Below are 25,963 nucleotides of genomic sequence, written 5' to 3'. Positions count from 1 at the left end.
CTGACAGTCATCTAGCATCTGTTATAACCAGAAATTTCTGTAAACTTTTTAATGTTGCCGACGTTATATTCAAGAAAATATGTGCCCCCCCCTCCTGGAAAAGATCTTGCGGGCGCCCATGTTTGTAGATGCTGTTGTATTCTTTTTCTGCCCTGAAGCAACTGACCTCGAATTTCAGTATTCCCGTCTGTTTGTACACGGAGGGTTTCCTTCTCGATTGGGCCAGACAAAGCGGGACATCGCACCCAGTGCTATTTTCAATAACTTAGTGTTGTATACTCTGTAGTTGTCACAGGTAATACATCCTTTCCTAAATTCAGTCTGTTCTACCGACTGATACAAATCAAATTTGTTCTTCTAGAGTTTGTTTTAAGTGATTAAGTTATGTTAAAATACCAGGTTTTCTTTCTAAGTGTCAGGTATGTTGTTATAAAAGACGCGTATTAGCCAGTTGTACAGCTTACTCCGTTAATTGTTGCAGATTTTCTTCATTGAGAAATTGTGATTTCTGTCATTTTACACTGTGTTCACAACCTATAGCATATTGCCGGTAATGATCAAGTTTCAATAATTTGCATTTGCTAAACTTGTAGATCTCAATTGAGAACCGTAAGAAGTTAATACCGGTTCTTATCTTTCTCAGTTTCAACATTATACATATTTTTAATATGTTTAATTCTCTTAAATCTTTTTTTTTTTTTTATTTAAGCATTGAAATTGTTTACCTATGCATATAACTAGCTTTCTTTCCGAAAACTCCTAGCCTATGCAGTGCAAGTGCCGGCAAGTCGTGTGATGTAACAATATAAAGTATCGTATAGGTATCTAAATTTAGTGGAATGAGGAATTTTTCTGAAGAGCTACGCAGTTGTAGAAATGCAGATGGTAGTTACAGAAATAAACTATATGATGTAGTGTATAATTTTAATTATTGTATTCATGTATTATTTACCTCTGTGTGCAACTTAAAAGTAACGCTGTGAATGTACAGTTGTTCTCTATACTGTAGGCTGCAAAAGATGGTAGAAGGGTTCCAAGACTTTAGAGTTGTTCCGTTTAAGATAACTTATCTATAAGATTGTCATATGTAGAATTCTTGGTATTCAGTGTTGTTATGGAGATTCTTCTGCAGCACATCATAACCTTACCGCACTACAGCTATATCTGGTATTTACCGGTACCGGTACTCCTGATGTTTTATTTAAGAGTAGGCTGCCTCCCTCTTGTAAGATATTTCCTGATTTATTGGTGTGAAAAAGATCTTCTTCAGGGGTGAGTTTGCATGGGTTTGAATCCCAGGATCGGCAGCCCTGAAAATCGTTTCCGTGGTTTCCCTATTTTCTCATTAATTAACCTTAATTAACGTCCCTACCTTACTAATACGGCCCCTTTTGCTTGGATCCGTTAGTGCAACATTGAAATAGTAGCAGGAATGTAGAAATAATCTTCAGGAATAAATTCTACCTCTGGAAACTGCAAAAGGTAGTTACTTGCAAGTAAAACCAGTAATCTACATAAATAAAGTTGTAGGTTGTCTGTAATTTCGTTTGTTTTGCCAATTCTTCACATGTTTATCCGTTTCAGGTCAACTTAAGACCGAATATGTGGTTTTTATTTTTCGTGTCTGTCTGTTTGTCCGTTTGTTCCACCATCACGGCGAAACGGCTAGAAAGATCTCAACCAAACCTCATATTTAAATTATACTCATCCCGGGGAAGGTTTCGATGTGCATATCATTTTAAAATCTTTGAATAAACGGGGCATTTATTTTCTCTTATACTATTGATTTTCTGTAAACTCCGTGGACCGTATGTGAAACGTCTCTTCATTATAAATTTACCTTTCTCTTCAAATGTCGGAGAAATTTACTATTTTCTGCGGGTATCATGCTCTGCATTGAGTGACCGACAGACCGACAACGAACCTACAGGTTACCATGGCAACGTCTCCGATTTAATGCCAGCAGGGAAGTAACGTATTGCCATTTTCCTCATCATGCCTTTAAATTCGTGGTTGTTCCTTGGGTAGAAGGCAAGAGAGACGCCAATCGGCCATTCTGCGGGATATTGGTGGAATATCGTTGGAGGTTATAACCGTCCTCGGATAGCTCAAGTAATAATACCATTAGTCATCTTCTTATCCGTTTACATAAGAATCCCTGCGCCTAAATTTCTCCTCTCTTATTACTTTCTTATATCCATAACTCACACCAGCATAATTTATTGAGGGGCAATTGATTTTCCAACACATTTACATATTTGTCGTCATCCGACTGTCCTCAGTTATAATCCATTTTCTATTAATTTCAACTTTCCTAACTGTATTATTTTCTTCCTGAATTAGTCCGTATATATGCGAGTGCTAATCCCGAAACCTGGACACTCTTTTCTTTGAGGAAATATTCTAAGCTATGCAAATGTATTACTTTTGGCCCCGGAAAATATCGAAATATGGATGCAAATTTAACGACGGTGCGGACCTTCTTTTCGGGATAATTGGTGGCTAATCGGTAAGTCGTATCACAAATCAGAAAGGTCCTATGACTTTTTGTCGTATTTATATCCCTTATACGTTAAATAGAGCTTTATTTCTCGATTTCAAGTTAATTTTGTACTTTTACACGCATGTTATCGTTTGGCACACTTATAGAAAAGAATCATAACATTCGGCACGCACATTGACATGACCAGTGGTCATGTGATAGCCAAATTTTATGATTCTAGCTGTCACATGAGTATTAAAAGTAAAAAGTAGTATGTGAAAACTGTACAAAATGTCACCCCATTCAATGAATCTAACTCAATCTAACCCATAAATATATGAGATACGAGAAGATGGCATGGGACCAGCCATGTAGAACCCTGAAAGAGACGTCTGATGGTGAAGTCCGTTTGTAGATATGTCGTACAGTTTCAAAGCAGCAACTCTCGAAATAAGGATCTGCAGTTCTACAGTGTGTATGCGCATTGACTGTTTTGGCGAAATTTCCGTACAGTTATCCGTTTCAGGTGTAATAATGACCATATGCATATTTTTTAGCTTTAGTGTCTGTTTGTCTGTTCGTCTATAACTTCCACCAAACTTCATATTTAGAAGCCACCTGTCCTTGGGTAGGTTTTAGGGCAAATATTGTCCGACTCCATGCCTAAATGTTTAGCGTGCTGGCCTTTGGTCGCAGGGGTACCGGGTTCGATTCCCGGCGGGGTCGGGAATTTCAACCATCATTGGTTAACTTCTCTGGCACGGGCGCTGGGTGTATTCATCCTCATCATGATGCGCAGGTTGCCTAAGGGCGTAAAATGGAAAGACCTACACCTCGCGAGGCTAACATGTCCACAGACACTCCAGGCACTAAAAGCCATACGCCATTTCATTTCAGGACAAATATTGTTTCTAAATCCCTGAACTAACTGGGTGTTTATACGAAACCGAAACCGTGATTTTGCACTCCCACAAAATATACACAACCAAACTTAATGGAAATCTACATGCCTTAAAAGGAAATTAAATTCTAAACCTCTTTACTCATTTGCATAATTTCGATACGAGGATTAATAAGGGAGATATCATTAACGGACCGTTTTTCGGTTCAAGTCCCACCTCACGAGCAGGTGCGTGTAATGCGTATTTCTTAAAAGTACTGAAGATATTTGAATCAAACTTTATATTTAGCAGCCACCTGTCCAGTGGTAGGTTTTAAAGGTCAGTAACATTTCATGTTCCCGGAATGGACTGTCGGTTTTGTAGGGAACCGAAATGGTGATTTTACTCTTCCACAATATATACAGTACAAGACCAAGCTGTTTGGAAATCGACCCAACTTGGAAATCCATTTCAAAAACTTTTTATTTTCATGTGAATTTTTTCGACAGGGGGATTAATAACGGAGATATCATGAATTGTCGGTTTTGCAGGTTAAGTGCAGCGGACATAGCCCAAAAGGTGTTGTACATGTAGTAGATACCTTATCTATCTATATAAATAAAATAGTAACGACTGTGTGCATGTACATTGACTGTTTTTGCGAACTTTTCGTACAGCTACTCGTTTAAGGGGTAACGGGTACCGAAAGCCTGTAACGGACGGAAAACATCCAAGATCATTAAATTTTTCACTTTTTACCCCCGAGAAATATCGAAATATGCAGGTAAATTTTAAGGATGGTGCAGACCTTCGGGAAGTCCTATCACATCCGTTCAATTTGGAGTGATCTACAACCACAGTCTTATGACTTTTGTCGTATCTGTATCCCTTTTACGTTTGAATTTTCTCTATTTCTCGATGTTATGTAAATGTGGACTTTTCACATGCAAGATTCATACTTTCAATCACTAATAGGAAATATATAATCATCAAACTCTACACGAAAATTGGCCCAGGCAGTACCTATATATGAGCCAAATGCTATTGTTGTAGTTGTCACATAATTATCCAAAAAGTAATGCAATCTGAGATAATCTTACAAAACTTGTACCCTATTCAACGTTTCTAACTCAATCTGGCCCATGAATAGATAAGGTATCATATGACCAGCCATTTAGGCCGCTAAATCCGGCGTCTTATGGTACAATCCCTTGTCGATATGACATACCGGTTAGCAGCAATTAATCAAATGAAGGTCTGCAATATTGTAAACATGCATATACTTTCGATTTATATGTATTCACTGATGTCGATTTGTAACGATCAAAAAAGGGTGTGTCTGCTATTGTAATCAGTACTCCCCACACCGACTTTGACTAGCAGTAGGAATGTTGTCCTTCTCCAACTCCTGTGTAACTGGCATTAGTAAGGGAGGCCTACCATTGTAATGAATAATTCACTTCTGAATTTGACTTGCAGAAGGCAAGGGAGCATGCAGTTTTGTTTGAAACTCCCCTACCCAATTGTGTTTAGCTGTAGGAAAGGGTGCTCGCCATTATGAACAAATGTACTCATAAAAAATCTGACTGGCAATAGGCGTAGTGATCTGCTATTTTGATGGAAACTCACCAACTTGATGTGACTGGCAGTAAGCTGGCTGGCAGTAGGAAAAGGGGCTTGTCATTATAGTGATAGCTGCACAACTCCATTTAGACTGGTAGTAGGGAATTTGCCTGCCATTATAATAAAAACTCCTCAACCCTAATCTTTCTGGAAGTAGGAAAGGGGGTCTGCCATTGTAACAAAATCTCCCCAAGTCGAATGTGACCGCATAGTAGGCAATGGGGCCTGCAATTATAATGTAAACTTCCCAACTCGACTGTGAATGGCAGTAGGCAGGTGAGCCTGCCGTTATTATCACAGCTCCACAACCCACACTTTACATTGGAAACAACGTATGGAAACCTCCCCAAGCTGTTTCTCGGATAACGCTAAGAGATATGCATTTTTAAAACAATCTTATTTACTGCATGTACAGTGTTTACTTCGATATTTGAATACAATGTAGAATACCGTAGCGAAGCACGGGTACAATTGCTAGTGTATTAATAGAAGAACCAGTGATGGCCATAGCACGTAACTTCAGTATTGTCCCCTGCATTTAAATATACAAAATACACTTGACCATAGTTTCCTGAATAGATATGTGTTTACATAGAAATCTGTTTCCTGGCAATGAATAAGAATCGACACAATTTGCAACAGGAACAAAGCTCTGCTAAGCACCCCTTGGTTGTGTCATTAGATATGACATGCACACACAAATAAAGAAAGGACACTTAGGAAAAATTTGACAGCATTGTTCAATGAAATGAGCTGATGGCAGTGTTGTATAAATTTTTGTCTTCAGTTCACAGATTCTTCTTCTTCAATTTCCATTTCCAGTCTTCTGGGTTGAGTTGTGAATCAAGGACCTTCTCAGCTTTCTCTCTCTCCACCACTCCCTTCCTTCATCCAAAATTTCTTCTAATTTTACTCCTGTCTTCTCTGGACTCTCTTTCACCATATCCATCCACCTCTTTCTGGGCATTCCCCAATATCTATCTCCTATTATTATCTCTGTAAATACTCACTTTTGAATTCTATCGTCTTCCATTCTCTCTTGCCTAGCAAGTCAGGGAATCCAATTCTCTTCCCGGTTTCTATGTTTCTGATTTTATCCCTTCATGGCTTCCCTATTATTCCTGTAAGAAGTTTATTCTTGGCCACTTGAATTCTGCTTGCATCATGTTTTGTTGTTTTCCATGTACCTGTTGCATATGTCAAAATTAGTGTGTAATACATTAGGTGCAACATTTAGTTTCATTCCTTTCAGATATCCCAGTTCCAGACTATTCATCTCACACATTTGTAAAACCCATTGGCTTGTTCAATTCTCTTAATTTCTTAATTTATTTTCCTATCTTCTGAAATGATTTTCCTCAAATACTTGGAGCTTTCCACAACTTATAATGATCTTCCATTTATCCCACTTCATTCTCTATTACCTCTCGTCACCACTACTATCGTACACTTCTTCACATTTATTTTCATTCCATATTCCTCTATCTCCTCATTCCGTACAGTATCTTGTTCTTGTACTTCCATTTTATCTTATCCCCATATTATTGTGTCATATGCAAAAGGTAAGGCCTTTGCCTCCTTGGTTCCCTTTTCTTGTTGTATGCTCTTGTGGATTTCATCCATGACTGCAATTAAGAGTCATACACATCTTTGTTGATGTCCTGTTTCTACGTTGAATCAGTTTGTTTTTCCTATCGCAGTCTGCATACTGCTTACTTACTCTTCATTTATGGCTTTTATAGAGGTTTCTTCTCCTCTCCCTGCCTTCTTTTTCATCAATGAATTCCAGACCACTATTAATATCATCATGAAATCTTGCATAAACTCTCATCTTTTCTCCGTCATGTTCTTTGATTCAATGGACTGAAAAACCTAAAAATTATGTTTACACTGTGTGTGGTGTATGCCACCGCATGGAAGTGAAACATTGTGCCAAGAAAAAGAGATTTGAATCCTTTGATATGCCGTGTTGTTGGATGTTGTTGAAGATCAGATGAATAGGACATGTCTCTAATAAAGAGAGAATGTATCACCTTAAGCAGAGGAGGATGGCTTGAGGGAATTTAAACCTGAGAAGGAGAATTTTGATACAATAAATCTCAAGGCACTGAAGCGCAGAGTAAAGGATAAAAATGGTGGGAAGATTACAAGACATGGACCTGGGTGAAGAAACTGATATGCAACTTGAATAGTCACTGAATTTCAACCAGTTTTGTGCATTTCCATCAGAATCAATGTACGTTAGATTTTTAAAAACAAAAGTCATCTTGCTCTGGCTTTGGTTCTATATAAATCTGTATGTTTTATAGCTATGAATATGACATAAGGTGTCATGTAATACTAGGGGTCCTTTGACTATGATCTCATATCGACAGGTATGTTAAATTAGATTTCTTGAAAGTGATCACTGTATTAGAAGTCACGTAAAACTGGAGGTCCTTAGCTATGATTGTAGCATCAGTCTTAGAAAGCTTGAGGTCCTATAGGTATGATCACGATATCAACAGTCGTGTAAAATTTTGGGTGTTTTTGTTATGATCGTAATATTGACGGCCATGTAAAATTACAAGCTTGTTGCATAATCTCTTGACAAATAAACTAATGAACCCTTTAGGTCCATATTTAGGGCTACCTACCTTCCTTACCTATCAGCAAAGTTCATGAGATCTGTCTCTTGGGTCGTATCGGGTTCTTCGTCACTTGCTGAGGTAAAGGTGGGGTTCAGTATTTCTAATCTATATACTTGAATGAAAGGTCTGTTTAAAAGATTCCTATTTATTCAGGAAATTTTGAAGCATTCTGATATGTCAACGGTATCATAGATGTCAATTGTGTCCACTGGACACCACAATCATTTTTACATAAAGGTCAGAACACTGGTGTGAGACTTTGACGTAACTGCCTGATGGGCATTCTTACTAGAAACCATTGTCTCAATTATTAATTATTTAAGAAAGTAAAGTCTGGAAATCCTTAAATTCGGCTTCCATGTGAGATCACATGTACCATCATTGTGATTCGTTATGGTCCATCCCTCGTAACACGAACTCTGGACTCTGGGTATAATTAAGGCCGTCCAATCGATGTGTGCCATACAGTGGTTCTACGGCATGGACCCTTAATTGAATCGATGTGACCTGCGTCTATGTCATGGACCGACATCTAAACTTCTAAGTTACTTTAAAGTCATTGTGGATGATGACCGCAAGGAAAATGATGCTACAGTGGCATATGGCCCTAATCTGAGTCACTGAGGTTGATGACCCCCTGACCATCCATGTTTCTAGGCTGAAGGCTAAACACAATTAAATTACATCGGTTGATGACCAAAGTTTCCACTTTACTATCCCCAGCACATTCACTGGTCAATCAATCAAAGTTCAATAATTACAACAATAGCAATGCTCACAAACTATGTGGCAGTAAAATCCATTTCCTTCGGATATGTCCCCTTAATCTTTACTTTACCATTTAAATATTCCCCAGAAAACAAACTAAGATTTCCAGAATGCATCTCCAAGTTATTCGCTTGATTAAAGTTATTTCAAAATGCGGTTTCACTGAATTTAATAATTAAATAAATTGAAATGATTTAACGAAATGTTAAAGAACGACAATTTCTATCTCCGCGGACTCTGGTTTCTTCACAAATTCCTACGCAGCTGTGATGTAAATTCAATCATGTGATATTTATCTGGCTGGAAAAGAATTGTTACATAATTCATGTCCAGTTATATATCTCATCTCATGATCTCACACTTTAAATCTAATCTAATCCTAGCCATTATTAACACTTGGGTATCCTTATAATCTACGTACAAACCAAAGCAACTCGCCATATAATTACGATGTCATATCTCGTCATACCATTTATAAATTTTGCGCACCCCTCACAGACAAACCATAATCATAACCATCGCTCTATATTTTAGACAACCCTGAATTTGGTTACTCTTGTTCCTTATGCTCGAAGTTCGTGGTTTCAAATGTTCATTACGTCCCCAATTAAACAAATTCATAGTATTCCACCACTCAGATTATTACCGGATGAAAATTTCAACTAGATTCCATAATTGTCTCCGTCGCCACGAATGAAATCTCAATCCTACACGTATCCCGTTATCTTAAGGTGAAACCCTCTCAGCTGAGGCTTCTCGTCCCCAAGTTCGCTTGGCAGTAACATGAAACACCTGGTTTGTTCTACCTGACTGGCTTCTCAAAATGCTCCCTTTTAAACTCTGCCGACATAGTTAAACAAATACGATATTCTAACCAACAAAATGCACAGATTATGCTTCAAGATGCCCACAGTAAATATACGCGTCGCAAATTGATACCGCCACGGATTTCTATATATTTCTTTCCATTCCCAACATTATAAAATATTCCTCGGGCTTCAATGACAGGACTCTAACCTGATTCGCACATCTCATTTCGACAACCAACCTCTGTTCCCTACTCACAACTATCACCAACAAAAGAACTGGAATAAAATCCTTACTAGAATTCATCACGACTAATACGCACAATGCATTAATAATGAACAGCTTCGCATAAAATTATATCGTATTTAATAACTTGATTTATACGAAAAATGACTGAAACTTTCTACCAGATCTTTTTATTGTCAGTCAGACACAGTTTAAAATGGGCCTAGAAAACGTTTCACTCCGTGACCAAATTCATCACACTAGACTCTCTCCCGACAGCGCTCTTCCACTCGACTGAAAATGAGTAACCATGGATTTCTAAATTATTTACGTCAAAATTACAGACAGAAAAATTTTACGTCGAATGAACATATTAATTTGACATCACAAAATATAGGCAGTACACACACACGGAAATGGCGATCTACATTGGACATGATATCACTTCGAAACCCTATTCAATAACTTTTTACAACATTATACGGCACTCGCAAGACTTCAAAATTTTATCCAAGTGGAAAATAAAACAAATGACTCTTTTAGTCGTATTCTCACATTTACAAAACTTAATAGGGGTGACCACTGCGTCGTATATCCCCATTCAAATACACTTTTAGAGATCATGAAACAAGATATAATAGGTAGTAAGATGGAAAGTCACCTACCTCATGTAGTCACACCATTGTTCGTCATAGTGCTCACCTGCGACCCTGGCATTTTATTTAGCCATTTTTTACATTCATGGCTTTACAGATCATTATTATGTTTCTTCAGGTTTCCTGGAATGAAGCATAAAAAAAAAGAAATGCCCTTCACTTTCTTGTTGAGCGCACACGATGGACTGTAATTTCTTTCCGCACACGAATTACTTTCTTTACAAATTTATTCGGTACCTTAACCGTCCTATCTGATACAATTATTTCACTCAAGAAAACTACCTCCTCATGGAGTCAAGACCCCAACCACAATGGCTAGAATCTGCAGTTGAACTCAGTCTACTTTCGTTGTTTGATTTCAGAGAGCAGCTCAACACTTCATCGTCCGATTCGTACATAAAATGCAGGAGAAGGAGACTTCGCCATGGCGTCCCTTCATATTTATAGCAGTTACCCCCTCTCTTCGGGCATCTCCCTTTGTCACCAAGAAAATTTCTATAAATTTTCTGACTTAACTAAACTGTAATTATAAGAGTTTTGAGAGTGACTACATACTTGTTACATTTCTGGCGGTAGTGTTCATGGACATTTAGAATTTATACGGGTTCGATTGGTGGGATGATTGACCTCCTTTGATAGGCACTATATTTTTTTGACTTGGCTTGGGTCACGCCATGTACACGCGCTTTGAAATAGTTCACAAAAATGACTTGAGATTCATCCGCCGTTAACACGTGCGGCTGACGTCACGTATCCCAGAGCGTGGGACCGTAGGTAATCATCCCCTCGTCACGTGTCAAATCCATGCTATAAAGAATAGAACTTTTAATTTAATTGTCATTTTATGCATAATGTTCTTAGGGCACAAAGGTCATGGGTTCACTAAGTAGCAATGACAGCAATAAGGTATTCTATTTTTCTGGCCTGTGTTTCAGTGTAAGGTCACTAGAAGTAATCAACAATCGCAGAACCGTGTAATTACTTCAGTTGCAGTGTGAAATGGACTTGGACATGAACATTAAAGAGGAACCAGCCTGGATTGAACAAACAACAAATACATCACTTGTAAGTCACATTCCAGATAACTTTATAGAGATCGGAATTTAACCATTAGTAGCTGGATAAGTTTGGCAGGGGCATAATTTACTATGTGCCTCCCCAGTATTAACATCAGCAGTCACCATTTGCTGCATGGGCATCTAGGTGTGGTATGTCTCTGTTTTGTTTGTTTGTCATGGAATATGCCACCCACGCTACTCAAAGCTGCCAACTCTTAGCAACTAGGAACAACAGTATTGATGTACATCTATGGGACAAGCTAGTGACAAAAATATTGTTCATGGGACAAGGAAAGGGTTTCTGGTGGCATATGCCCTCAGATGTTATCACCAAGTGGACTGTTGGTCTCTAGCATTTACTAGGGATATGGCAGTGCATTCTAAGTTTGATAGTGGCAAAAAGCTGAATTAATGGTGTGGGCTTGATAGTGAAGGAACTTTGGTTAGGTCCAGCTAGTGATCAAGTTGTGACAAACATTGTTTCAAGATGGAGGCATCAGGGCATTTCGCGTGCTAAGTACCCATCGAATGACTGTCTATTTTTTATTGATTACCTCTATTGAATACTGAAATGAATTTCTGAAGGGTGTGTGGTTGTGTTTCTATTCTGCATGGTTTGGTAATTGGGAACATGCATCAATTTCAAAAATATTTTTTTTGAAAAGTACACCAATGAAATAGTACGTAAACGTATTACATTGTGGTATGTTGCCTTGTTTTATACCATTAAAAAAATATTTAATAGTGCCTTTCCGCTAGGCGAGTGAAACGGCCTCTGACGTAAGCGGCGCGCTGTGACGTCACGATCCAGTACCGCATGGAGCTCTACCAGCCGTTGTGCATCAGCCGTTGCTAAAAGCCGATTGTTTATTATTCATGATCGCGAATAACTTCGAAATGTCAGAAGAAAGGTTCAAAACAGCACAGTCAGACAATCTACCATGTGTAGATGTCATCATTCTTGAAAAATGTGACTTTTGTGGCCGCAGAAATTAGCGGATAAAAAGCAAGTTTGTAAGTGGCGTCTTTTATATACGTGCAATGTACTGTAACCCATAGTATTAGGATAACAACGAACCTGGATAGATATCACATCACTTTCAACATTTCCTTCTAGACTGATTCCCCTATTAAAGAATAACATTACATTTTCGGGCTTTCAGCATTAGTAAAGTAAGAAATCGGATTTCAGCACTAACATAAACATATAGGTAGCATTATAGTACTAGTCCGCTTCTGTGGTGTAGTGGTTAATGTGTGCCACTCCCGGAGGCCCGGTTTCGATTCCCGGCTCTGCCATGAAAGTTGAAAACAAATAGTACGAGGGTTGGAACGGGGTCTACTCAGCCTCGGGAGGTCAACTTAGTAGAAGGGTTTCGACTCGCACCTCAGCCATCCTCGAAGTGGTTTTTCGTATTTTCCTACTTCTCCTCCAGGCACCTAAGGCCACGGCCGTTTCCTTCCCTCTTCCTTGTCTATCCCTTCCGATCCTCCCATCCTCCAACAAGACCCCTGTTGAGCATAACAGGTGAGGCCGCCTGAGCGAGGTAATGGCCCTCCTCACCAGTTTCATCACCATACTCAAAGTTTCACGTTCCAGGACACTGCCCTTGAAGTGGTAGAGGTGAAATCCCTCGCTGAGTCCGAGAGAAAACCAACCCTGAAGGATAAACTGATTAAGAAAGAAAGAAAGAAGGAAAGAAAGAAAGATCATAGTACTGTAGGTCTATAACCTATCATTTCTGAAAAAAAAAATATATTTATGGTTGGGGCAACTGGCCTACCCACTTCCGGGGCCCATGAAAGAGAATTAAATATCTTTGTGGAGGGAAAAAGTTAAACATGATAAAGATAAATATGACTTCATCTAGTTTTCACAAGTTGGGCTGAGTGGTTCAGACGGTTGAGGTGTTGGCCTTCTGACCCCATCTTGGCAGGTTCGATCCTGGTTCAGTCCGGTGGTAGTTGAAGGTGCTCAAATACGTCAGCCTCGTGTCGGTAGATTTACTGGCACGTAAAAGAACTCCTGCCGGACTAAATTCCTGCACATGGGCGTCTCCGAAAATCGTAGAAGTAATTAGCGGGGCGTGAAGCCAATAACATTAATTGCATTTGGCTTTTAACAAGCTGAGCATATCAGGAAAGAAAAGTGTCCTGGTGACATTTTAGTCGCTCAATACAGGAATGTCTTTGGGTGCTGTGACTTTTACTTTTTTTTTTGTTTTTGCTGTTTGCTTTACATCACACCATCACATATAGGTCTTATGGCGACGATGGGACAGGAAAGGCCTAGGAATGGGAACAAAGCGGCCGTGGCCTTAGGTACAGCCTCAGCATTTGTCTGGTGTGAAAATGGGAAACCACGGAAAACCATCTTCAGGGCTGCCAGAAGTGGGGTTCAAAACCTTCTATCTCCCTGATGCGAGCTCACAGCTGCGCGCTCCTAACCGCACGGCCAACTCGCGCGGTATTTTTACCCTTCGGTTTATTGACTTGGCTTGTATAACCTAAAACTTAGGCTAAGTTGGATAATATTTTAAACACCTACATCACTATTTTCACCTGTGTGCAATTATGGTATTTATTTCATTAATATTATGATAATTATTATAATTGAGCATTGTTAACTTATAAGACCCCAACAAACAAGCATTGGTTTTGTGTAGAGTTATACATTTGTTAAATTCACGTTGTTTCCTTTCATGATGTACACGCCTATTCTTTGTTGCTTTATAGAGTATTTAGATATAGCCTAAATTTCTTTACCAATTAAGCTCATTAATAAAGACATACATAACTGTCCCATGCCAAGATATATTGGTAGAATTAGAGCTGTCAAAATGGTTCATAACCCCTTTGATTTATTATCTTGACATGGATCAACAAAACATAGGTTAGGTTTGGAGAATACTTTAATAATCAGCATTATTTAATGCACTGTTTATTACTTTCATATTCCAAGATGTAATTGAAGCATTTAAATAAAGCATCATACATTAAAATTTAAAGTTTTACCACTAGAACAGCGGACATGGAAAAGTGATTTGAAAATTCAAACAAATTCATCTTACGTTAAAATCTTCAAAAAAATAAACTGTAGACTTTCCCGATATATCACCAGCATTTCTCCGGCTCGCCAAAATCCATTTCTCCCTAGTTTTAGCGTCTTTGGAACATGTATAAACAATTTGTTTGGTATGGTATGCGATGTGCTATTGCACATCGGAACTCTACACCATTTATAAGTTTTCTGCCTCACTGTCTGCGCAGGATTCATTTTAAGTCTAAAATATACCACGCAGATTATTATCCGATGTATAGACCTCGAATTTAATAATACTAGACACTAACGTAAAGTAGAAATACGCGAAGTGTATCCTGCTTCTCACAGCGCACTACGTGTTATTTCGTCTGCTAATTCAGTCAACCTGTACGATGACGTCAGACCAATGAGATCGCGTACTTGCGTGACGTGACATTTTCGTAGATTTTTATCATGTTTGGAGTTATTTTTTGTACATTCTGATCACATTTTTGAATTCTGCATGAAATTTTGAATCAGATTAGCATATTTTTAATTAGAACCCCGGATCATGCATGTTCCCTATGGTATGGTTGTGGGATTGACATCATTTCCTGTCATATGTTAGCCAATTGCAGTGTTAGTAGCTGTTGAACTCGAGGACAATATTGTGGGTGCTACATTGAATTTGGTTATGGCCGGCAGGTCCCTTGCTCTCATGGTGAATATATTTCTCCTCCAACAGAAATTCCAGCTCAGATTTGCATCATTTTCTTCTTTACAGTGTTACTAATGTTCGGTGAGCATGTAGTAAAATTCTGCCCTCACAGTTTACTGTCGGTATAGCACGCCCAAACAAAACTGTTATGAAGGGGGAGAAGCAGTGTAAGATTGGAGAGAAGAAGTGGGTTATTTTCATCATCTTACCTTGCTCTGTCTGTTGCTACTGCAAACACAGTCCATTGCAATCTTCTGAGTGTGTGGCTTTCAGTTTGGTGCCTCTGCATCTGATAGCTTAGAGGGTGACATGATAACATGCTAATTTCATGTAGTTGAGTGGTGTTGACATTCGGTGTAGAGTTATTTGATGTAGCTGAAATTACACAGTACATGTCTGTAGTTATACTGACATGAAAGTGAATTCCTCAACATCAGTCTGGCACTTCAGCATCATTGTAAACCTTGAAAGTTGGAAGAGATATGTTGAATGATTAACTGTGACTTGACAGTAATAATCTATTCCAAACTCTGTGCACTGCTAATTTATAGATGTGATATTGCCCAAGAGTTGCTTTAAGCTAAAATTCTGCAATTAATGCACACTGTTCTCAGAATTCTATTGTTCTATTTTACAGGCTCTACAGAAGAGAATGGTGTCTGAACTTATCTAAGTTGCAAGCATACTGCTATTCAAGATCTCTACCTTTAATATTTCTGTTGTTAAGATCTGTGTCAACCATGAACTTGACATATGAATGCAGTCCTGATCAAGAACTCTAGGTGTGATATTTCTGTGTGACACTTGTACAGATATCTAAAGAAATGTGTACCAATATCGGAAACTGTTAGCGAGTATGGTAAGGTTGGGGTTTGATTGGTCTGTACCTTTTCCTGTGAGAATCAGAATTACTTAGGTTTAGGGGCTGCATGTCTGCTTATTTCCCCTCTGATTATAGTAGACAATGGCTGGCCTTTTGTACTTTTAAAAAAAACAGTAATATCCTCCTACACTACTTCACCACCATTAGCATCACATGTTAAATATTATTACTCCTATGTTATTGGGTATAGAAGAAGTTAAAGCACAAATTCTTGGTCAATGTTTCTGAGACTGGATACACAGGTCCACTAAACAGAAGGTCAATACAGGTGTTATTACTCTGGGTTACCCTAAAATCCACAATCTGCTGGAAAGGAAAGAGCAGATTTGCCTATAGGATATGAGAGATAAAATAGCTCAAAATATGAAATGTAAGTTCTCTCAAAATAAGTATTTTGCTCAGATGTTGAATTCATTTAGAAAGACAGAATAGTGGTTAGCTCATCTTATTCCTCCTATAGAGGACACTGTCTGTATTACATAGAGATCCATGTCTAAAGGCTCTAGAACGCATTATTTCTAAAAGAAATTGTCCTTAATATGCCCCTTTTTAGTGGGCTCCAGGGTTTTGAGGAATTTAGGTGCATTAATATTACCTTTTTCTTTCCTCTTTCTTATTTTTTCCCTTACCATTTTGAAGCATAGAAACTTTCCAGTTTGTCAAATGCACAACAATTTCAAAATAAATTATAACATTATTTCAGGACTGTGGACATGGAGATATAGCAGATATCTTGGATTCTGGAGGTCAAATGGACTGTATCGCGATTGACATGTCTAAAGCATTTGATAGGGTGGATCATGGGAGACTACTGGCAAAAATGAGTGCAATTGGACTAGACAAAAGAGTGACTGAATGGGTTGCTATATTTCTAGAAAATAGATCTCAGAGAGTTAGAGTAGGTGAAGCTTTGTCTGACCCTGTAATAGTTGAGAGGGGAGTTCCTCAGGGCAGTGTTATCGGACCTTTATGTTTTCTTATATATATAAATGATATGAGTAAAGGAGTGGAATCGGAGGTAAGGCTTTTTGCGGATGATGTTATTCTCTATAGAGTGATAAATAAGTTACAAGATTGTGAGCAACTGCAACGTGACCTCGAAAATGTTGTGAGATGGACGGCAGGCAATGGTATGTTGATAAATAGGGCTAAAAGTCAGGTTGTGAGTTTCACAAATAGGAAAAGTCCTCTCAGTTTTAATTACTGCGTTGATGGGGTGAAAGTTCCTTTTGGGGATCATTGTAAGTATCTAGGTGTTAATATAAGGAAAGATCTTCACTGGGGTAATCACATAAATGGGATTGTAAATAAAGGGTACCGATCTCTACACATGGTTATGAGGGTGTTTAGGGGTTGTAGTAAGGATGTAAAGGAGAGTGCATATAAGTCTCTGGTAAGACCCCAACTAGAGTATGGTTCCAGTGTATGGGACCCTCACCAGGATTACCTGATTCAAGAACTGGAAAAAATCCAAAGAAAAGCAGCTTGATTTGTTCTGGGTGATTTCCGACAAAAGAGTAGCGTTACAAAAATGTTGCAATGTTTGGGTTCGGAAGAATTGAGAGAAAGAAGAACAGCTGCTCGACTAAGTGGTATGTTCCGAGCTGTCAGCGGAGAGATGGCGTGGAATGACATTAGTAGACGAATAGGTTGAATGGCGTTTATAAAAGTAGGAAAGATCACGATATGAAGATAAAGTTGGAATTCAAGAGGACAAACTGGGGCAAATATTCATTTATAGGAAGGGGAGTTAGGGATTGGAATAACTTACCAAGGGAGATGTTCAATAAATTTCCAATTTCTTTGAAATCATTTCGGAAAAGGCTAGGAAAGCAACAGATAGGGAATCTGCCACCTGGGCGACTGCCCTAAATGCAGATCAGTATTGATTGATTAATTGAGGAAAATGGAAAGTTTTGGATATAGCACACTGCTTGCGGAGAGGGTTAGGGGAAGCACTGGCGATGCATGTGAAGCATTGTTGATCCCTCCTATTGGATGTTAAAATCTAGTATACTGTACCCGTAAAAATGTGTTCATATCTTTAAGGCGCTTAATATTAAATGAACGAGCATGAGTCTTAATCTCGGTTGTGGCTTTATCATTGGAGCTGGTACAGAGAGAGGTATAGTTATCAAATTGAGAGATTATTTTGATAAATTGAGTTTATTGATCATCAAAAGCAAGTTCATATCACCTTCATACAGCAGCGTGGAAATGTCGTGGCTGGTTGGTACCTCCAAGTCCTGGGATGGTGCTGGACATCGACTGGGCAGGGGCCACACCTGCTCGGATGAGGAGTTCTAGAATGTCTCGAGGTTCTGGAAGTGTCTCGACGTTCTGGAAATCTCGACGTTCTGGAATGTCCCGACGTTCTAGAATGTCTCGAAGATTGGTACGCGTTCCTGGGTTCGATTCGAGACGTAATTACACCTGAATTTCCTGTACGGCACTCCACACATTCAGGGCACTGTCTGAACAGATATGACCTTTTAATTATGATTACTGCAAAAACGTTCTAGAATAATCACTCGAAGAACAAGTACTGGTAGAAATGCAAGTTCATAAGGCAAGCTCACTGTAAGTCAGGATGATCTAGAGGATTACTGTTACTGCAGTCCTAAATGCACAGTTCTGAAGGTTTAAAACCTATTGGCAATGAACTGAATAAATAGCACTCGGAAACTGTCCTGTTGCATTAATAAGCGAAGTGAATAGCCATTAAAGAAAATAATATTTGAAAGAAAAAGTCTGACTTCATAAATTATGGATCACTCAAAATACTGGAAAGTTCTAGGCTTTAGGGAAATGCGATATGCGTATTCCGAATTGTCACAGTCTTTAAGAATCAAAACATAAGTCCCTGTGCAGCACTTGGAAAGCATTGCATATTTCACAATTAAACGTAATGTTTAATGTCCCCTAAGTTCAATGTTCCAGAAATTGATTCAAAAATATAAGTTCGAATAAGTTCGAAACGTAAGTTCAATGCGATACACAACACGCGTGAAATTCAATCGTCGTCGAATAAGTAAGTCCTTATGTGGCACTTCAAAAAAAAAACAAAGTTCCAATGTATAGAAATAACAAAGTTCCAATGGGCCAAAATGTTGAAGTCCCAACACGACACTCGAAGAAAATAAAGTTCCAGCGTGTCGAAATGTTAAAGTCCCAACACGACACTCGAAGAAAATAAAGTTCCAACGTGTCGAAATGTTAAAGTCCCATCACGACACTCGAAGAAAATAAAGTTTCGATGACAATGTTCCAGTACGTCACCTTAAGAAAATAATAAAGTCTTATCGCGACACTTGGCGAAAATAACTAAGTTCCAATGAGACGCTTCAGAAAAAAAACAAAGTTCTTATATGGCACTTTAAGAAAATATCAAAGTCCAATCACGACACACGAAAGAAAAACAAAGTCCCAATGCTTCAATATGACAAAGTTCCAATATGATGTCCGCAGAAAACAAAGTCCCATTCAGGCACTTCAAGAATATGGCAAAGTCTTGATACAACACTTAGAGAAAATACCGAACTTGGATTTCGCAGACTGTCGACTAGAAGTTCGACACGCACAACACTTATCTTGTCACCCGTGTCACAGAGACGGCGGAGTGACAGACACACTGAATTCGTGGGTCGGGTGGGCTTCCTTTTATACACGTTCGCATGGAAGTGTCTAGAACTCGGGTACTATCTACCCTTATAACTTCTATAATACTCGGTGGATTTTCTTGAAATCTGAACAGATGGTGTCTATTGTAGAGGATTTTAAGTTGGCAATGTCAAAATAACGATAACTTAGCTCAAAATGTGCTTTTGAGGACGAGCTGGATCATTACCATATATGGTAGCGGAGACCTGGCTTACGGCGGCCACGTCACTCGCTGGGTACGTCACTGCGTTCGGCGGGCTGCCTACCTTCCATCTCGCGCGAAGTTCAACAAACATACTTCGGACTTCTGTCGTAGCGGTGTTCCCGGTACAATACTCTCCTGTGGAGATCGGAGGGCAAAATAGGGTGGAGTGAGTGGTGCGTTGTGGAGCATTCTTTCAACACTGGAGAGGGTAGAGAATGTTACTGACCTTCTTCGTGATATAATGTACTTTAATGTAATGTGGATGAATGCAAGTAAATTATTGTAGGTAAATTAAGTATGGAATTGAAATTGAGAATCTTTAGGTGTGTATGTTCATTTAAGTTTGTTATGTTAGCTTTATTTGCAATGTAGATTTCAATTGCTTCCATTATATTCAAAATAAAAAACGAAACACCATGGCACTTCAGCCTTTGAAGGGCCTCGGCCTACCAAGCGAACGCTGCTCAGCGCTAAAGCCTGCAGATTACGAGGTGTCATATGGTCAGCATGATGAATCCTCTTGGCCGTTATTCTTGGCTTTCTAGAAGGGCCGCCATCTCACCATCAGATAGCTCCTCAATTCTAATCACGTGAGTGCACCTCGAACCAGACCTCGGGTCCAGGTAAAAATCCCTGACCTGGCCGGGAATCAAGTCTGGGGCCTCAGGGTAAGAGGCAGGCATGCTACCCCTAGACCCTGCGACTGGCACCGATTATATCCAAAGATTTATTATTTTTTGTGTATAAAATCTTTAGATCGGAGTTTATGTCTGTGAAATGGTGTGAACAATCATATATGTGCTCCCTGAACGCTGAATACCAATTATATGTGATCATGTTTTTGTGGTTTTTGTATCTTGTGTGAAAGTTACATTTCATTTTCAGTCAATATGTATGGCATTGCAGTTAGGTTCTTGGCACTTGAGTTCATAGGCTCTTGACTTAGAGAAAGGGTTTTTTGTTTAGGTTGCACTTTCTGATGTGTATCTATAGTGTGTTGTTCATTCTAAATTTTACTTTAAAATGTTCTTTCTTGAAAATATTAGCTACTTTTTGTGTGTTCCTTTTAACATTAGTTGAGAACCACCTATTTTTCCTTGTCATCAGTGGTGGATTCCTGAGGATTATCTACTGTGCCTGGAGGGTGGTTGTTTTCATTCATAATTTGTTTAATGATTTGTATCTCTTCATTGAAATCAGTTGTACTCATTGGTATGGATATATATCTGTGTATTATTGTATTCAGTTCTTCTGTTTATAATAATAATAATAATAATAATAATAATAATAATAATAATAATAATAATAATAATAATAATAATATGTTTTATTTATTCTGGCAAATTTATGGATATACTTTAATAATAACTACTGATGACAATAATATGATAATATTAACAATAATAACAGTAATAATATTAACAAAACTAATCACACTAAAATACGATCATATCATCTTTATAATACACATTGTACATAGAGTACATTAAAATATATACTACTACTTAATAGAAAGTTTATAAAATACATACATTTCTATAGTACACCGAAATATCGGCTTCAATTGAGAGGTGAAGAGAAGGATTGGGAAGAAGTAGACCAAGAAGAAGAAGAAAACATATGAAAAAGAAGAAATCTGTGCAATGAAGAGGGAAATAATGATGGAGAAGTGGTAGAAGGTGTTGTTTTCAGGTCATAACCAGATGATCCATGCATGTTTACCTAGTACTTCGACACAGGCATGTTTAAAAGCTGAGCTGCTGGAAGTGCTTCTGACATCCATTGGTAAGTGATTCCATTGTCGTACTGCAGTAACACTGAACTATTTTGTGTAGATTGCTGTTCTGTGTACAAGAAGGAGTAAACAAATGGTGTTGCAGGATTTGGTATTTTTTTATGGTCTGTGGAGAGAAGCTTGATGTGATCATGGAGATAGGCAGATTGAGTAGTTTTAAGAATATTATGCAAAAAGTAAAGAGTATGAAGTGTGCATTGTTCTTGCAGGCAAAGTCGTATGTGAGACGGTGTGACATGGTCAGCGTAACAAAGCCCACGGATAAATATTACACAAGTATTCAGAGCAGACTGTAATTTCCTTCCCCAGTCTACTCCTAGGTTGTTGTAAACTGTATCGCAATAACTGAAATGAGGTAATGTGAGTGATTCAACAAGAAGTTTATTTAGTTTAAGAGGGAAAGTGAACTTGAATTTACTGAGACAGTGTAGCCTCCCATATATTTTTCTACGCACATATATAGTTTGGGCAGACCAGGCAGGAGAGCTGTTTGCTAAATTTTATATCAACATTTCTTACATTTTGGCTATACTGTATGGGAGTACCACTTATGGACAACTGTGTTTAGGCTGTCCGATTGAGTTCGCAAAGTAATTTAGGGTAACAAATAACTATTGCCTGGGATTATGATGGGTTTGATTTTAGTCCGTGATTTCTGGCCCATATATCTATGGTCATCAAGTCTTCGTTCAGGTGAAGTGTTTCTGAGTGTTGGTTTCTGTGTTTGCTGTGTATGTATATATATATCTGTGAATCATCTGCCTTAGAGTGGTATTTAAAGTGTTTTAATCTGGAAGCTGTGCCATTTATTTACAAAGAGAAAAATAGGGGGCCCAGTAGAGATCCTTGTTGTATTCCTACGTCAACCGTACTTCAATTTGAATATTCATTGTTGTTATTAAGTACACACTGCTGGCAACCGGTGAGATAGGATTTGATCCCCTGAAGTGTACTCACAGAGAAATTTAAACTATTTAATTTGGATATAAGTATATCTCTGTCAATAGTGTTGGAACTTTACTAAAGTCCAATAACGCTAGAACTGCCTGTTGTTTGTTGTCAATAGCTTGCCTTATGTCATCAGTCACATGTGTTCATGCACTGCAAGTGCTATGTCTCGGTCTAAAGCCGGACTGGTGTGTTGAGTAGGATAGTTGTGATCTGTTTGTGAACAATGGATTTTAAAGCTTTTGACAATATGCATTAGATGCTAATCAGCCGATAGTCACCGACATCCTTTGCCAGTCTTATTTTCTGAAGCGGGCGATCTATGACCATTTTCCACATTTCTGGATAAGTCCCCTGTTGCAGTGAATAATTAAAGAACCAATGGATGAATGATGTGGTGGAGAATTATCATGAGCATTTCTTGGCAAATATTATCTATGCCTCTAGCCTTGGTCTGATGTGTTTTATTGAGTCAATTACTTCTTGCGGTGTGACATGACTGAAGTAAAATTTATCTCTATGTGGAGATGGCGTATTATCATATCTATTAATTGTTTCCTCTTTCGCGACCAGATTAAATCCCGTTGGCGAGATGAAATGGTTTTTTAATTCATCTACGTTAACATTTACTTCTTTGTTATATTTCTGGTTATTGATGACAAAATATTTCATAGATTTCCACACCATCGCAGGGCGTATGTCAGGCCTAATCAAGTTATGGGCATAACCTCATCTAGCGCTTTGCATTTTATAGGTTTCATTACGCAGTATTTTATAAGTCTGGTGGTACACTTCCATTGGGTAGTGCTTGTATCGTCTATGAGCAGCATCTTGTTCAGCCATTAAGTGGTGAATTTCATCATCTATCTGCGGTTCAGGAGCTCTTGAACCTTTTCCCGTATGCACTGGTGCGTGCCGATCATAGAGTTGTGTAAGTCTGCTGCCAGGTGCTAGCACTAGCTAGTACTTCTACTGTCTACAAAAGCTGAGGCAAAAAGCGAAATAAAATCAAAGAAGAAAGGAAGCAAATTTTGGAAAAAAAAGTAGCATTTCACTTTTTTGGGAATAATGATAATCAACTTGTACATTTTGTATAAATATAACAGACAAAACCCTATCAAGATTTGTCTTCACAATTTTATTTGTTCAGGAACTTGCTGCCAAGTGGCTTGGCGAACAAGCAGTAATTCAGATCCCACAGGCAGGCAACGAACCCCTTGCTCTTTTACCAGGAAAAGAAAAGAACGCAACTGTTCCCTATGCAGCAAGATTAGCACTAGTCGAATTGGTAAAAGGAAAAGTATCAGATACATTTTAAAACCGTGTAAGAAGGGTGTATACCTCCCTAAGTACACATCATAAACATGTGTAAATATTAGTAAGTAGCTTCTTGTATTATATTTATAATGCAATGAGTGAATTTTTGAGTATTGAGTTTGTGTGAAATAGACATTAGTAATCACTTTTTACACAAAAAAAAAAAACCAGGAACTGCAGCCATTTGCATATAATGTAAGATCAGAAAATTTCACTTTAATGTGATAATAATATTGTAACTGTAATTTTTTACATAAAGCTGAATGTTTTATATGTGGCATCGGAAACACCACCTCTCTAAATTGATGAAGTTCCTGATAGTAAAAATATTTGTTTCCTAACGTTTTTCGATCCTGAAATACATTTTTAATAATAATAATAATAATATTACTTGCTTTACGTCCCACTAACTACTTTTTAAGGTCTTTAGAGACGCCGAGGTGCCAGAATTTAGTCCCGCAGAAGTTCTTTAACGTGCTAGTAAATCTACCGACACGGGGCTGCCGTATTTGAGCACCTTCAAATACCACCGGACTGAGCCAGGATCAAACCTGCCAAGTTGGGGTTAGAAGGCCAGCGTCTTAACCGTCTGAGCCACTCAGCCTGGCAGATATATACTTTTTTTCAAAGAAAGAAAGTATGTATTTGAATTATCACTTCATAAAATAAAAATTTATCATGTAATTCTGCATTAATAAAATGCCCTTCAAAACAAAACAAAAATGCCCATCCAATTGATATAAATTGAACAGAAGTGATTACAAATCATTTACTGCAAGGTAAGAAGTGCGCGTTAGGCCTTGGTGGTATAGGACATGGACACTGCATATGAGGCTGGTGGTCAAAGGGTTAATAGCTGGTGTGCATTAGTGATGACATATCCATATGACGTCCTCTACGTATCTGCTCCAGTGTAAGATTCCGTTTGAATGCTGATCCGTTAAGAAGATGTTTTCTAAGTTATTCAGAAAAATGTTTGCTAGTATACCTGATAATGGTGAGCCCATGCCTAACCCTTTTTTCTGGCAATAGATTTTGTCATTGAATGCAAAGCAATTTTGCTGTAGCATTGTGTCCAGAATATCTCTGGTTACTTGTAGTGAAGTGTTTGCTTTAAGAAGATTTTCAATAAATTTAATGGATTCATCTATAGGTATGTTGGTGTAAATGTTAGTGATGTCAAAGGATATCACGTGTGTGCTCTCTGTTATTTTAAGTTTATTTAGTTGAATTAGTTCTGGACTGGTTTTAAGTGATCAATCTTCTTTAAGTGAGATTTTCTCTTTTTAGAATTTGGTTGAGTTGTTTGCTTAAATTGAAGACTTTGGTACAAGAAGGGGACTGCTATATTTTATACTGGTTTTCAGTTTTTTATTGACATACATGAGGAGAAATATTCTCTCTGTTTGTGCGGAAGAACGATAGAGCTCCAACTAATATTCCATAGGATATTAAAGGAAAGGAGTTGTATTGGTCTGTGGTTCAGGAGAAGAATGGGACATCTCCCGGGAGCTGTCCTATTCTTGTGCCAAACAGAGTTCACTGTCTGGCCACTACCAGCATTTAAGGTGTCAACAGTGAATACCTCTAGTCCTTCCTTTACTTCAGTACAAGCCTAACCTCAGCTTGATATTGTTTGTTTGTGTGTTTCATTCATGAGTGCTTTCCGTGATGTAGTTAACTGTGATTCAGATTCTGACTATGTTCCGGACAGTGACAGTGAGTGTGGCGAAGATTGAAATAGGCCTGGGCCTAGTAATGTGAATAAAACAGATTCAACAGGTGCAGTTTCTAGTCAGACTGAGAATGAATGTTCTAGTAAGCCTAAAGGTGTAGATTGTGTACGCAAAGTAAACTCTACTATCCTAAAGGAAAAAAGACAAATGCAGAAGAGAGACTCTACCAAATGGAACCGCAGTGTTTTGAAGAAGAAGGGAGGAAGTGGAGAAGAGCTCATCAATTCTACAGGTGCAGTGGCTGCAGCTCATAGCATCTGTAGCACGTGTAACAACTGTAACTTCATATGTTTTACCGTTGTAAGTGATAATATCAAAACTGATATCATAAACTCCTTTAATGTGATGGCAGATAAGGAAAAATAGGATATACATCTGAGTGGTCTCGTCAGCTTATCAACTGTTCCAAGACAAAGGCCTAAGACAAGCGAGGGCCAATGCAGCTCACTACAAAGTAAAAGATAGTACTTTTGAGAAAAAGGTGTGCAAAACAGCTTTTTGTTCCCTCTATGGAATAGGGAAACGTAGAGTGGAGAGTCTAGTAGGCTA

At 38.3% G+C, this 25,963-nt stretch overlaps 1 protein-coding gene across 1 annotated transcript in view; it reads left to right on the top strand.

Moving 5' to 3' along the window:
* The first annotated feature begins 204 nt into the window (after positions 1–204).
* LOC136866923 (zinc finger protein ZFP2-like) overlaps positions 205–25,963 on the top strand; it is a 42,348-nt gene continuing 16,589 nt past the window's right edge. Inside the window, exons 1-2 of the mRNA XM_068226545.1 lie at positions 205–295; positions 11,008–11,137. Coding sequence (XP_068082646.1) covers positions 11,072–11,137 — 66 coding nt within the window. The 5' untranslated portion in view covers positions 205–295; positions 11,008–11,071. The remainder of the gene's footprint in view (positions 296–11,007; positions 11,138–25,963) is intronic.

Source organism: Anabrus simplex, chromosome 3 (assembly GCF_040414725.1).
Source record: "Anabrus simplex isolate iqAnaSimp1 chromosome 3, ASM4041472v1, whole genome shotgun sequence".
Taxonomy (NCBI): domain Eukaryota; kingdom Metazoa; phylum Arthropoda; class Insecta; order Orthoptera; family Tettigoniidae; genus Anabrus; species Anabrus simplex.
This window is presented reverse-complemented; position numbering and strand designations above follow the sequence as displayed.